The 14,463-nt window shown below is 35.7% G+C and overlaps 1 protein-coding gene across 3 annotated transcripts in view; it reads right to left on the reverse strand.

Moving 5' to 3' along the window:
- Positions 1 to 6,410: 6,410 nt before the first annotated feature.
- ABHD17C (abhydrolase domain containing 17C) overlaps positions 6,411 to 14,463 on the reverse strand; it is a 67,818-nt gene continuing 59,765 nt past the window's right edge. For all 3 annotated transcript variants that reach the window (XM_027851823.1, XM_027851822.1, XM_027851821.1), the window contains 2 exons: positions 11,339 to 11,518; positions 6,411 to 7,954 (listed from right to left, as the gene is read on the reverse strand). In XM_027851823.1, coding sequence (XP_027707624.1) covers positions 7,735 to 7,954; positions 11,339 to 11,518 — 400 coding nt within the window. In that variant the 3' untranslated portion in view covers positions 6,411 to 7,734. The remainder of the gene's footprint in view (positions 7,955 to 11,338; positions 11,519 to 14,463) is intronic.

The following is a 14,463-nucleotide window of genomic DNA, read 5'->3' on the forward strand; positions in this document are numbered from 1 at the left end:
TACTCCCTTACCTCCCAGTTCCTCAATTTGTTTATTTCTACCCACCTGACCTCAGCTATACATAGAGATGTTCATACCCTTGATCCTGCCATCACCCGAAAAAGCCCCATTTCAGATCTCTGAAATGCCTTATCTAATCACAATCTTTTGTCCTTCCAGCTCGTCCTCTGCCTTGCAATCCCAAACCCTGTACTTCACTCTCATTGTGACTTCTAATACCTCAACCCCTTAATTCTTTCAGAGGACGTTGCCTCTGCACTGGCTACACTCTCCTCCCCTCCCTATCTTAACACCTTAGTGAACTAGTTGAACTATATACTGTCTTCTCAGATTTTTTTGTCCACCCTTAATCTCTGTCCTGTCCTCTAGTCTCCTATCTCCCAACTGCCTACTGGATATCTTGGACTGGCTGTCCCAAAGACATCTTAAACCCAACATGTCCAAAACTGAACTCATTATCTTTATCATTATCCTCTGAAGGATACCACCATCTTCCCAGTCACCTAGACTCACAACTTAAGTGTCATCTTCAATGCCTCATTTTCTCACCTCTCATATCTAATCTATTGCCAAGACCTGTAAGTGTTACATTTGTAACATCTCTTTCATATGGCCCCTTCTCTTCTCTGACATTGCCACTACACTGGTGCAGGCCCTCAGCACCTCATGCCTGAACAATATCAAAAGCCTGCTGGTTTGCATAAGTCTCTTTTCATTCTAGGCCATCCCCACTCAATTGCCAAAGCAGCTAAGTTCCATTAATTTTCCGGAAGCACAGATCTGCTCATGTTACCGCTCCTACTCAGTAAACTCCAGTGGCTCCTATCACATATAGGATCAAATATATAAAATGCTGTTTGGCATTCAAAGTCTTTCATAACCTTCTCCTACCTTTCCAGTCTTCTTGTACTTCCCACTCAGCCACCTACTTTGGAATACAGTGACACTGGACTCCATGCTGTTCCTCCCTCAAGACAATCCATCTTCAGACTCTGGGCATTTTCACTAGCTATCCTTCATGTCCGGAATTCTCTCCTTCTTCACTTCTGCCTCCTGGCTTCCCTGACTCCCTTCAAGTCCCAGTTAAAATCCCACCTTCCACAAGAAGCCTTTTCTGATCCTCTTAATGCTACTGTCTTCTTTCTGTGGATTGTATTTGTTGTACATAGCTTGTTTGTACATAACTATTTGTATGTTGTTTCCTCCATCAAACTGTGAGCTCCTTGGGATTTGTCTTTTGCCTCTGCATCTTCACAGTGCCTGACACTAAATACATGTTTGTTGATTGTCTGACTGATCTTACACACAATAATCACTTATAGTAAAAAAAAACAAAAACAAAGAAAAAAACCAACCCAAAAAACTGGTGTGGTCAAGAATAGTTCCAATGGAGAAAAGACCTTTATATTATCTATTAAAACAAGGAAAATATATAAGAAAAAAAATTTAGATGATCTTTGCTTTGATGGAGGAAAACAATTGCAACTTGAATACCCCAAAGGGCCTTTAAAATATGAAAAAATTCAAAACAATTTTTTTTAATTCCTGGATATGATCCCACATGTAACATGCCTAAATGTGACATATGGGTTGCCAGAGTCTGTTTTTGGATCCCTAATTTTATTAAGTCCCCATTTCCCCCCCAAATCTCACTAGAGTTATGCATACAAAAAGGTGAACATGATGCAAAAAAAAAGGGAGAGGGAGTGCAATTTACTTAAAATAGAAACGCAAGTTAATCAACAGACCAGCAACATAAACAGCAAAAACTTTCAAAGTACAAAAACCCTTCCTTCAATCTCCAGGTTGCAGAGCCCTTTCCCCAGGCCCCTTCACTCACCTTGTATTCACAGCACAATGGAGAAGCAATATAGGCAGTTTTACTGCTCCCTAAATTAACCCGTTGGTCTCCCCATCACATGGAGAAGGAGAAACCAGTCACTCATGGGACCACTCTTTCATGATGTTGGTTCCTTTTTCCTTCTCATCTCAGCCCTTCAAACTTCCAGATTCTTTTCAGCTTGCTTCCTGCCTGACTTCCTAGAGGAACCTTCTCAATTGCAACACCAGAAACTTTTACAGAATTCAGAGCATGATAATTTCCAAAGAGCCCATTCCATTGTCCCCATTTCGGGACACAGACACCTCTTACATTGGCTCTGCTCCACAGCCACAAGTACTTTCCCTTGCACACTAACAGACAGTTTTGCAAGTGCAGGACACTGGTCACAAGGTTGATTGGGCAAGACAGCATAGATACATATTCAACAGTCCTAGAAAAACAATTCAAAGTACATGACCTACTGATAATGATGGTGAATTAATCTTCAAATAAGAAGCATAGCCTCATAGTGAAAATAACATTAAGAGAAAACATGCGTTCTAATTCAAGCTCTGTTATTAAACTCTGCACCTCCTATCTTAAATGCATGATCCAATATGTAGCTATCCTAGACTTTGAACCCTAGCCCAACCCCAGGACCCTGTCTCTAAGGACATATGAGCAGGAGTAAAAGGGTTGGTTACTTTCTCTGTGAACCAAGTGCTAAAGAGCTTGGGTGCATCCAAAGGACTGCATGGGATAGCATCAGGCTAACAGGTACAAGGGTATCACTGACCAGCTTCCTGGCCATTTCAGTATATGGAGGAAAGAGTTTGATTGTAATAGTTATGTACCGTGCTTATAGCTTTCTGTAAAGTGAATTCCTCTTGACAACCTTGTGAGGTACACTGTGCCAGTGTTATTATCCCCATTTTACAGATGAGCAAATCATGGTGTAGAGAAGCTAAGAAGTAGAAGGGACCTCAGAGGCTACCAGATGAGGAAACCAAGACCTAGGTAAGGTAAATGACTTTGCCAAGGTCATACAGGTTGTGTCAGAGGTAGGTACTGAACCCAAGTCATGTGATTCCAAGTCTAGTGACCTTTTCACTCTAACACATGAACGAATGAGGTGTGGCCCACTAACTGGGGGCAGTTTAAATTTAGCAGCAGAGTCAATATAGTCATAGTTCCTGGAGGATCACAGGATTTGGAGCAAGAGGTGACGTTAGAAATAACCTAGTTCAACCTCCTTATGTTATAGCTGAAACTGAAACCCACAGGGGTTAAATGACTTGTCTAAGGTCACACAAGCAGAAAATGAATAATGGGAGTGAAAAAGTATTAAACACTTAGGATGTGCTAAGCTTTCAGGATACAACTATAAACAGAGACATAGTTCCTATTTTCAAAGAACTTGTATAGGGAAAGCCAACATATATAAGGGAGTGGTAGTCAGGGAAGGGAATTTTAGTCTGATGAGTCACAGGAATGGTGAACTGATCTACAAGAAAAGCAACTGACATGATAGCAGCTAGGTGGTAGAGTGGATAGAGAACCAGTCTAAGAGTCAGGAAGACTCATCTTCTCCGAGTTCAAATCTGGCCTCAGACACTCACTAGCTGTGTGACCCTGGGCAAATCACGTATCCCTGTTTGCCTCAGTTTCCCCATCTGTAAAACGAGAAGGAAATGGCAAACCACTTGATAGGACCTTTCCAAAATTAAGGGTCCTATTGATTTGATTACTGAAGCCAGAGCAAGAGGTGGGACAAGAGCACACATGGACAAGGAAGGCAGATGGCAAGATGATCAGGGTAGATGATGGAAGAAGACATTTTGTCTGAGCTAAGTAAATGATTCTTCACTTAGTTACTAGAGGAAGACTGTGACCTAGAACCTTACAGGGAGGACTTAGGGGAGCCCAAAAAAAGAGGTACCTACTTTGCTCTATTATCTCCTGCCAAGGGTACATTCTAACATCCTACATTCTGTAAACTCTAAGATTCACTATAGTCAGACACAGTAGGTAAAAGCAGTATGAGTCCTGATTTGGAATCAGAGAGCTTGGTTCAAATGCTAGCTCTTCCAACCTGGTTGCTCACCTTGATTTCACTAATGTCTCCAAAAACTTATCTTCTTAAAAGATCACATCAACTCAGAAACTCACTCCTCCTCAGTACACCTTTAGGCCCCTCCCTCTCTCTGACTAGAGAGGGGCTCAGAGCATTCACCAAATCATTTAGCACCTGGCTGCAGGGCTTCCCCATGCCCCAGATTTGGGTGAGGAAAATCTCTACCAATCATGGTCAGCATTTTCTTGGCAACTTAACAGCCTTAACACTTGTCATTTAACTCAACTGTGAGAGAATGTGCTGTAACTGAATGTGCAGGGAGAAAATCACTACACAAACAATGGGAAGATGAAGCATGGCCACTGGTCCCTAGGAGGACTTAAGTTCCAGAGAACAGGTCTGATTTAAGCTTTACTAGTATTTCCATCCCTCTCCCCTTATCCTACCCAGACACATCAGTGTGCAGTGATGGGGAGAGACCAAATGTTAATAACCAATGCCCAGTGGTGTCATTACTGCATAACTACTATTCCAAGATGGGAGAGAGAGAAGATATATTGGTCTTAGGCAGGTCTGTTCAGGTGGCCTTTGGCTCATTAACAATGGTTTCAGAGCTATCCTCAGACATGTGTGCCTTCTCCACTTACTGAATGGTGTGCCTAACTAAACTTTAATAGCTTGTATTTATAGATAGTTAAAAAATCATTCTTATTTATTTACTTGGGCTGTGGGTGCCTACAAGCATAAGGCTATTACATAGAGATAATTCCCAGGATTTTAGCTAGAAGCTTGAGGCCTGAACTCCTCAGAGGATAATGATGGCCCCTTCAAGGGACAGCCGCCCCATTCTCTTCTTTTGATATAAAAGGGTATATTTTTTTTATAGATAAGCATTGTATTCCCTTACTTCTGAATGAATTTTGCAGTTTTCCCTTAGAATTATGGACAAACAAGAAAGGGGAGAGAATATGGTACAGTGGAAAATATATTGGATTTAAATGTTCAAAATCCTGGCTGGGTTCAAATCCTGGCTCTGCTGCTCACAATCTTAATCACCACCCCTTGATCAAGTCACCTAAGTTTTAGGGGTGCCCATTTCCTCATTTGTAAAATGGAGCTGCACTAACCTTCCACCTCTAAATCTTAATCTTATACTAAAGAACTTAAAACACCATTCAGACATAACCCATCTTGGAAAAGGGCTATGTGCTAAAAACCCATTTATAAGCCTTTGGAACTTTATTTTCCCATTAAAATCATCTCATTATGGTTAGACTCCCATGCTAGTCCTCCAAAACCAGTTTAAATCATGATACTGCTGAACAATCATGAATTGGACAAGTCACATCTTTCTGGACCTGTTTCTTCATATGAAAATGAGGGAATTACACTAGATGGTCTCTTTGGTGAAGGGACGGCCAGTTTTCAATGTCTAACAGGCAGTTCATGACATGGGACTGGAGCTCAGTGTAGTGTAGAGACCTGGGCTAGACAAAGACAATTTAACCAGAGCTAACAACCGTGGAGAATAAAAATCTGGAAAAATGGAAATGCATTTAACTATGGTCTGACCTGAACTTCTCATCTGAAAAATGCTAGAAAAAAGATATTGCTATATCATATTTTACTTTGATTATCTTTAGAAATTTATACACAGGGTCAGTAGGTAGCTAAAAAAGGGAAATGACAAGAGGGTGGTATATGAATACAAATTACAGTAATACAATAGCACTTCAATACTTTCAATTCTTTTTATCCCAAACTTAAAATAAACTCTTCATCCTCTGCCAGTATTTTAGAGGCTTAAAGACTCTAAATTTTTTTTCACGAGCCAAAAAGTAGGTGAAATGTTTTGAAAAGGAAATATTTTGAGTTTTTCTATTAGTCCTGACAAGCATCAGTATGTTTACCAAAATTTAAAGTCTTAACCTTGGTTGGGTTTATAAAGAAATAAACAGGAATTTTTCATTTGTTCTGTCCTTTCTACTTTGAGATAAAAATGATTTTCTGAGATCTAGTTTTCTAATTATACTATCTATTACCTTCTTTAACTAGAAGGGAGTGGCTTAAATTTTCCCCAGCAATTATAGTAGTTAATATGAATTGGTTTTAATTATAGTCCATTCTTCTCAATATCTGGGACCACAAAACACAATTATGATAAGAATTGTCATTATTACGGTAATATTGTCATCAGATCTTGTAATGAATGCCACTCATTTCATTATTATTAAAAGACTTTAATAAAAGAAATCACAGAGAAAATAAGTATTTAAATTTATACTGTATTATCTGTTAGGTCCCTTCAGGTCAGTACTTCACTGTTTTTGGCCAGAGGTCCATCACAGACTATCTTTGATAGTCAAGTCTGAAAGCTTCAAAGGACTTTCTTCAGAAGAAACAGAAACAAAATAGTTTGATGCATTTTTTTTCTCAAGTCCAACAAAATGTATTCTTACCTTGCCCACTGTTTAGTTTTTTTAAACAAAAACAAAGGAAAATCACACAAGCCAATATGCTCCAATCCATGCATCCTTTATTCCATTACAACCACTGTGTTGCATTAAGCAACAGTACACAAAGTGGCAATCAACCCCAATCAAATTTTACAACATTCTGAGGCTTGCTTACAGTACATTTAAGGCCTTTAAATCTGGGGAAAAAAACACATACAACAACAAAAAAAAAAATCCCAACCCCCAACCTATGAGTAGTGTAACAATTTTAAATGTCTTGCATTTCTGATGCATATTCTGTGCCATTCCAGTGTCAAAAACCAAATGACTTCTAAACTAAGATTAGTTTAGTGAAACTTTTAATTACATAAATTCATTAAAACATAAATGTATAATTTATTTTTTGTCTTGGAAACATTATAAAAATTTTAATAGCAAAATAACAGGGATAAAAACATATTAACAAAATGTATTCAATCATTTATAAACAAGAATTTTGCAGTTTGTTGTTGTAACTTGACTTAAATGAAAATTACCAATTAAGAATCTATGCACAATGTAAATTCAAATATGTACAATCTTTTTAAAAAGTCTACAGGAATGCTTTACAGAAGGAAAGTCTGCTATGGCTCTTTGTCAGACCAATCAGACAATCTGAATATTAAAACTGTTTGCTAGTAATAAATTTACACTTTAAAAAAACATTTAGTTTCATTATTTTTTCTTTGAGAATATTCCAGTTATATTTATATAGTTATAGTTGATAAAATATGTTGGTGATAACTCCATCATGTATTTCTTACATTTCAGGGGAAAAAGTAATCTTTTAAATGGTTTGCTTGGGGAAAAAAATCAGTACATTAACAGGAACTATTGAGAGAGAAAATTTCATCCTGATAAGCTTTCCAGTTACAATACCACAGCTAAAAAATTCACAAATTAAACACTACTCCCTTAGATCAAAGCCAAGAATCCATTTAGTAGAAGCTGTAGTTAGACAAAATCAGTATTCCAAATACTGAGAACATTGGATTAAAAAAAAAAGTCTTGCATGAAAGAATCATAAATGATCAGACGTAAGAGAAAACTGATCGTGGGATATTTCATATAGCACTAGAAAAGTGTCCCCAAGTTCAGCTATCATTTCCACTTTCTCCAAGGTAATGAAGCTGAAAAGTTACAGCTGTTTATCACATTATGTGCATTATAGACTGATTTCCATATACAAAAGACTGAAATTTCATCAGATATTTGATTAGAATACCCTAAAGATTGGGCATTTCTTCAGAGTTTTAAAGCCATTACAGCTATCCAGTTTAAAGCGTGTGCAAAAAGATAATTCTTCCATTCACAGTAAATGAGGTAAAATCAAGTATCCTTCTTCAGGAATTGGGGAGTTCATGAGAGATGAACTGTTTTAGTCTTTCCAGATATTGTGCATAAAGCTCTATGTCATTATGCCCTGCCCCTTCTACCCAGAGGGGCTCTACTGCTCGTGGGCATCGCTCATACATTGCTAGACCATGAGAAAAATCTATTACCTCATCCTCTGTACCATGAATTACCAAAACTGGAGAGGTTACTTTAGATATCTTGTCAATGCTGTAAAAGAGAGGAAAAGAGAAATTAGTTATGCATATATAGAAAATATTTTATTTTTTGTTGGCAAATTAACATATGCACAAAACAAATTTTTTTTTCCCTTCTAAAAGCTTCTATAGGTTGTTAGAAAAATAAAGTTGTAAAGTGACATCGTGGGTTTATTGATACCTGCATTTATGCAATGTTACTACAAAGCAATAAGATTGCCTTTTACATAAACATACATATAACTTGTACATTCAAATGAATGTTGGATCCCTCCAATTATTTTGACAATACTGCCCCCAACACCCACCAAAAAACAAAAACAAGTTTAGACTTCCTTCTTTGGAACTGCCTTCAAAGACAGGTCATAAACCATAGAAGAAAATTATTGCCGATTATAGTCAGGCCTCATTTCAGATCCCTAAGTGTATTAACAATTCGATGTACCTGATTTATCACACTTGGATCCAAATGATTTTTGGCTGTTTCCAAAAGTAAAATCCAACTTCAAAAGGTGCAAATTTGCCTCTGCTGAGACAATTCAAAAGAATATGCCACATACATTAAGAACATTCTCAAAAGAGGTGTTCCAAAAATGACGTGAGGAATGGTAGTGACTTGAATTAGCTTCCCAATGGGATTATTTTAATTCATTTACTTCATAGGGGACTACACTCTTTACAAAACTAGTCTCATTAACTAAATCACACTTTGTGTAAATCAGAAACAGAGAATGACTCCTCAACAGGTCCTTCTTTTGCTTCATGTGGAGAGAGCAAATCTATTACAATCTACTTTTTTCACCTTTGGCTTCTCCAAAGCGACCAAAAAGAGAGTAAACTGGAATCAGCTATGTGGATAGTACTTAATCTGAAAGTATTTACCAGAAGTGGTTTAAGATGAGCCATATGCTCTAAAGATCTACTAAAAACTTATCAAGTATCCTTTAGTAATTAATCACAAAAAATTGTTCACTTTTTCATGTAGTACTTTGAGAAATGATAAGAAGTTGCCAAAGTTCACTAATCTCCAATAGCTATATTGCCATTTAAAAACCAGACTTGCCCTTAGACTCATATCTACACTTAGAAGACAGGTTTGTGAAATTTACTTCTATTTCTAGAATTCTCCATTCATTTCTAGAACTGAAGTTCTGGAAATTTTAAGTACTGGAGATATCAATTGTATTTATTTCAAAAAGTACTGATTGAGTTTATTCCATGCACCCATGATTGCTTAGTTACATGGAGTAAGGAATAAACTGTCTAGAGGTCCTGGGACAAACAATTGATATGAAATTGATTTAACTGCTACATGATTCTAAACCCAAGAAAAAGATGAAAATTAATAAAAAGACAACTAAATATAAGTTTTTATTTTAATAAAAATAAATTTTAAATTATCTTTCTAAAAGAGCTAAACATTCAGACACATGTATGCATGTGCGCACACATACAAAAAACTGACATAAGGAAAGAATTTGGAACTAAACATGTTAGCAAACAAGGAACACTAAGTAAAATGTCAAAAGTAAACATGGAAAATAGGGAAATTAAATGTAACTTCAAGTGGTTTGAAGTTTTCCAGCTTTCAAAATTTATGGCACTGTTAATAAGGAACTGGCCTATTTTTACTTAATATTGCTGAAAGAAGCAGAAGCTTCTAGTATGAATAGGGAAAAAACACTTGAAAAGTTAAATGTTTAATTTAAAGGAATAAGGCTCTTTTGAGTCATTACAAAAATAAAACATTACTTTTATTCATTATAGTGACATTTTTAAGTTAAATTTTTGAAGGCAGAAAAAAACTGGTCATTTTACATATATGTAGCTAATGACATTTCTTCATGAAGACATATACTGCATAATATTTGGGGTTTTTTTTTTTAAACAACAGCTTCTACTTGTCAACTTAACAGCATGTAAGACAATGTATAAAATGAACATCAGTGTTATAAGCATTCCCAGCCACACCATCCTGGAATTAGAAATCTACAGACAAGATTGTCATTAAATTTTCATTCAATCCTAGTGTAAACGAAACATAACTGAAACTATACATAATTGAAATTCATCAAAGTTGAATCCAGAAGTATTGCTACTGTATAATTAAAGGAGCCTGAGGCCTATATATTCATGTAACTAAATAAATGATCTTCCAATGTTCTATTAATTAATCTCATAATTATAGTAATTAATGAATCAGTTTAAAAAAAAAACCAAACACCGGCTATAGAGTACTGTAAGATTTTAGAGTTTTTAAACATGATACCTTGACATACCTAGCTCAATTATTACATAATCTTGGAATAATGATGCTTTAACATGGAAAATTTCCAGGGAGAAAACTGTATTTGAAAGTGTTAAAATACATCTCTTAATCTAGACAGAGACCATATTGTAGTTTTGAACTATATGAAAACTACTCAACAATTCAAGAAAACTATTTGATAAGAATAATTTATTCACTTCTTTTTGCTCCTATTAGCTGACAATGAGAAGACAGTAAGGTATTTATTTCCCTTGGTACAGGATACAAGTCTGCAGCAACCCTGTGGTTTTAGCTCTATTCTAGTAAAGCCCATGGGTGGGACAATACAAACTGTGAGAGTCAGGAGCTCTCTGAAATTTAACCTGGCCTGGGATCACCCTGGCATTTGGAAAATCTCTGGATAATCAAGTTCCTCATTGGGTCAGGGATTTTGGATGAAATGGGAGGTGAAAAATCTACTAGTCAGCAATTCTGATAAAAAAACTCTAGAAGCTGAAACTAATTGTTAAAAAGAAGTTTGCATAAATATTAATTATAGTATTATCAAATTTTGATTAAATAACATGCAGCTGTTTATCAAGCAACCAATCCTGCATTAGCATGATTATTATGCCAATTTTCAGATAAGGAAACTGAGTCTTGAAGAAGTAAAGTTGCTTGCTTCAGGTCAAACAGTAAGTAGCAAAAATGGAATTCAAAATTAGGCCTTCTGACAATTATTCCTATCTTCTATTATCAATGTGGTCATTATTTCATTTAACATTTTGGCTATTCATTGGCATAAATAAAGATGATGCATTTTCTTTTGTCTATATTATACTGAATGTACAAACAAATTGGCATTTTATAACTACTGGTGCACATGTAATAAAATAGGTATGATGAGTAGTGTGTTGAGTTTTAAAATTTGTACCATTCATTTGGCAAGTAATCATATACTAACACCTTGTCACATAATTTCTATTTAAGTTTTCTTGAGTTTCTGTCTTTCCAACTAAAATGTAAAATTCTCAAGGCAAGGGCAGTATCTTCTACTTCTTTGTAAATTGTGCAGAGCCTCATGCATATCAAGTGCCAAATATTTGTTGGTTAGTATTATTATTATCTGATTTATGAATTCATACCTACCTTGGAAAAGCATCAAAGCAGTATGTTTTCCTGGTGTCAGGAAAAGCCACTCGTAGACCAGACATCAAAGGGGAATGGAGGATTACAGCTGCACATTCATATCGAGATGCCAGATCTACTGTAGGGACAGTTCCAATACTTTGACCATACAGGATAATGTTCTCTGGACTTACACCATACCTGGAATTTTTTTTTTTAAAGTTTAAGTTAATGGTCAGAAGAACAAAACACCCAACCCCCCCTCCATCAAATTCACAGACATAACCACTTAAGCCCACAAATTGCATCAAATTCACAAGATCAATTCACAAGACCACATTTACCTATTCCCTGGCCATCTGCTGGAGCTAACTCACCATTTTCCCAGTTCTGAAAGCTCTTTTTAAATCAGCTTTGCCCCTGTTCCTAGTGGCATATAGCCACACTCATCATTCCTACAACTTTCTGGATCAAAGCGTCTCTCTCTGGCCACCATTACCTCTGTGTGTTGTCTGCCTTTTGCCTCTTTCTTTTCTATCTCTAGCAATTAGCACAATGCTTAATAAGTACTTAATAAATGATTTTAAAATTCATTTTAATCAACAATGAAGTTTATGATACACAGAAACATGGTGAAAATGTGTATTTAGCTCTATTTCAACTAAAATGGAGTCTTAAATACACTACAAAAATCAGAGACTCAATGTCTTTTTAAGACCCTTTCAATAAAAGAAATGCATTCCAAATTTCATTCCTCTATCCTTTACGTTTTCCAAAATAGTAATAAACATCTCTAATACAAAATAAAAAAGAATAATAGCAAGTCTAATATACTGCTTTCCAAGGTGGACTTTTAATAAAATACTAATATAACAATCATTTGTTAAGTAAAAGTGAAATAGATGCTTTTTGAAAACAGAAGTCATGTGTCCTTAACAAATCCAGATTCTTCAACCCTGTACACATGCTTGTCTGCTCAACTAAATTGTAACTGCTTGAGGAGAGGGACCATGCCATTTACTACTTTGGTACCACCCTAAGACACTTAATGTAGTGCTAAATATATAATAGGTGTTTAACAAATAATTGCAATAACTTGCATGTGTTTAACAAATAATTGCAATGACTTGCCAACTCTGTCTGAGCCAGGGAATCCCAATTTCTACCCCAGAACTGTGTAACAACAGTAGGTTCCCTTAGGCTTTTGGGGGAAAAAACAGGGATTCAATATTTGTAAATAGGAAGCAATATTATGTCCTTATATCCTGGAGACAGTGTAGTTTGTTGGGCATCCTATGCTGTGAAATTACAGAAGTTAGACTTTCCTTCTTATGGCAATGGTATCTCCAGGTATGGAAAGGAACCACATTCCCTACAAGGCATAACATTTTTTGCCAATATTAAAGATTTTAGACTCTACCAATATAAATAAGTTACGTTTTCCTTTTATTCTCTGCCACCAAAGGAGAAACTATAATTATTTAGCATTTGCAAGGCAATTTTCACTTTTCAGCTCAATCACCTAATATTATCACCTTTCATGGAATTTTCTCCCTCTTGTTCTTTAGAATCACTGAATGTCAGAGCTAGAAATGAGCTGAAAAATCATGCAATCCTCATTTTACAAATGAGTACTGAGACCTCAAACTGTGAATTAATTTTCCTAAGCCACATAACTGATGGTGGCAAAGCTGGGATTATAATCCAATTCCCTCTGTATTTAGTATTCTTTCTACTGTTCCTCTGAATGCCCTTTGGTTATCTATGTCAATGAATTCACAAACTGAGTGAATGAAAGAATTAATATGCAGAGTCACATTTGTGTTACAAGACAAGACACTTTTTCTCCCACTTTCTTTCTCTATTTCCTTTCCTCATAATATTTCCAGGCTCTATTGTGAGTTAGGTTTTTTTTATAAGCTATTCTGGGATCTTAAAAAATAATAAATAGCATTATTTTAAGGGGAAATATATGCTGTGATACTTTGTGGCTTGGTGAAACAAGTGTCCATTTCTCTCCTGTCATCACTGTGTAAGAAGGGAACACAGCAGCTTCTGCTCTCTGAGATAGAACAAAACCTGCTTCCAATGCAGGCCACTCAATTCTTATGCTAGTATAAGACTTTGTAAAATACATTCTCTCAAATTAATCAATCAAGACTACTTCATCAGAGAGGGGAAAAAAACCAAATCAAATCTTCCAGACAAGTGATTTCAATTTGCTTTAATATAATTTGGATCAAATACACATGAATAACATTTTAATGTTAAAGGCACAATATTTAAACTTTTTAATCTAAACTAATGCTAATTAGGGAGGAATTTTTTTTGGTAATATATTAGAAAACTACTAAAAAAAACCAACCCTACTCAAATCTAATTTAAAATGGATTTACCTTGTCATGTATAATAAGTGTTCTCTGTTTGCACATGGTTAGTTTTAATTTAAAATTTTAAGATGAAATGCCCATGTAGTAAAGGCAGACAGAAGTTTGACCTCCATGTTAAGAGAAGGATTTTCCTTAGTATTATATATAAATTATTCCTATACTAGTAGTATGGTCTACATTACTCCACAAAATATCTGCCTAGTTAAACCATGAGAATAACTCCAAATGTTATGGAAATGTTTCCTAGACATTATAGAATTGCAGGTAACGCTATGGAAAACTCAGAAGTCTATTTTTAGAAGCAAAATCAAGAAAGGCAGATTTGAAATAAGGCAATATCAATAACTGTTTCCCAAGACCTACTTTTGTTGTTTTGCTTTCTTTACTTGTAATGAACAACTGTTTCACACTGGTAACATAGTATTGCTTAGAAAAAATTATATCTGTATAAGTTTGAATAGTTGCCTACATTACATTTTTGGTTTTTTTTTCCTACATCAGAGGACAAAGGAACACTTCATCCATGAGTCATACATACTATCTTTTTTACAAAAAAGTATCAATGATGCCACTTTCCAATATAACCTGCCACTTAACACTTCTATTTCTAACAAAGGAATAAAAAACAAAAAACAAAAAACAGCTAAGCAAAACCTACTATCACATCTAACAGTATACCCTCATTCTGCACCATTGGCCCTTAGCCTTTCAATGAGAGGGAGCTGCATCTCCTTACCTCTTTTTTGGGGCCACACT

Source organism: Vombatus ursinus, unplaced genomic scaffold (genome assembly GCF_900497805.2).
Source record: "Vombatus ursinus unplaced genomic scaffold, bare-nosed wombat genome assembly UNPS02009205.1, whole genome shotgun sequence".
Classification (NCBI taxonomy): Eukaryota; Metazoa; Chordata; class Mammalia; order Diprotodontia; family Vombatidae; genus Vombatus; species Vombatus ursinus.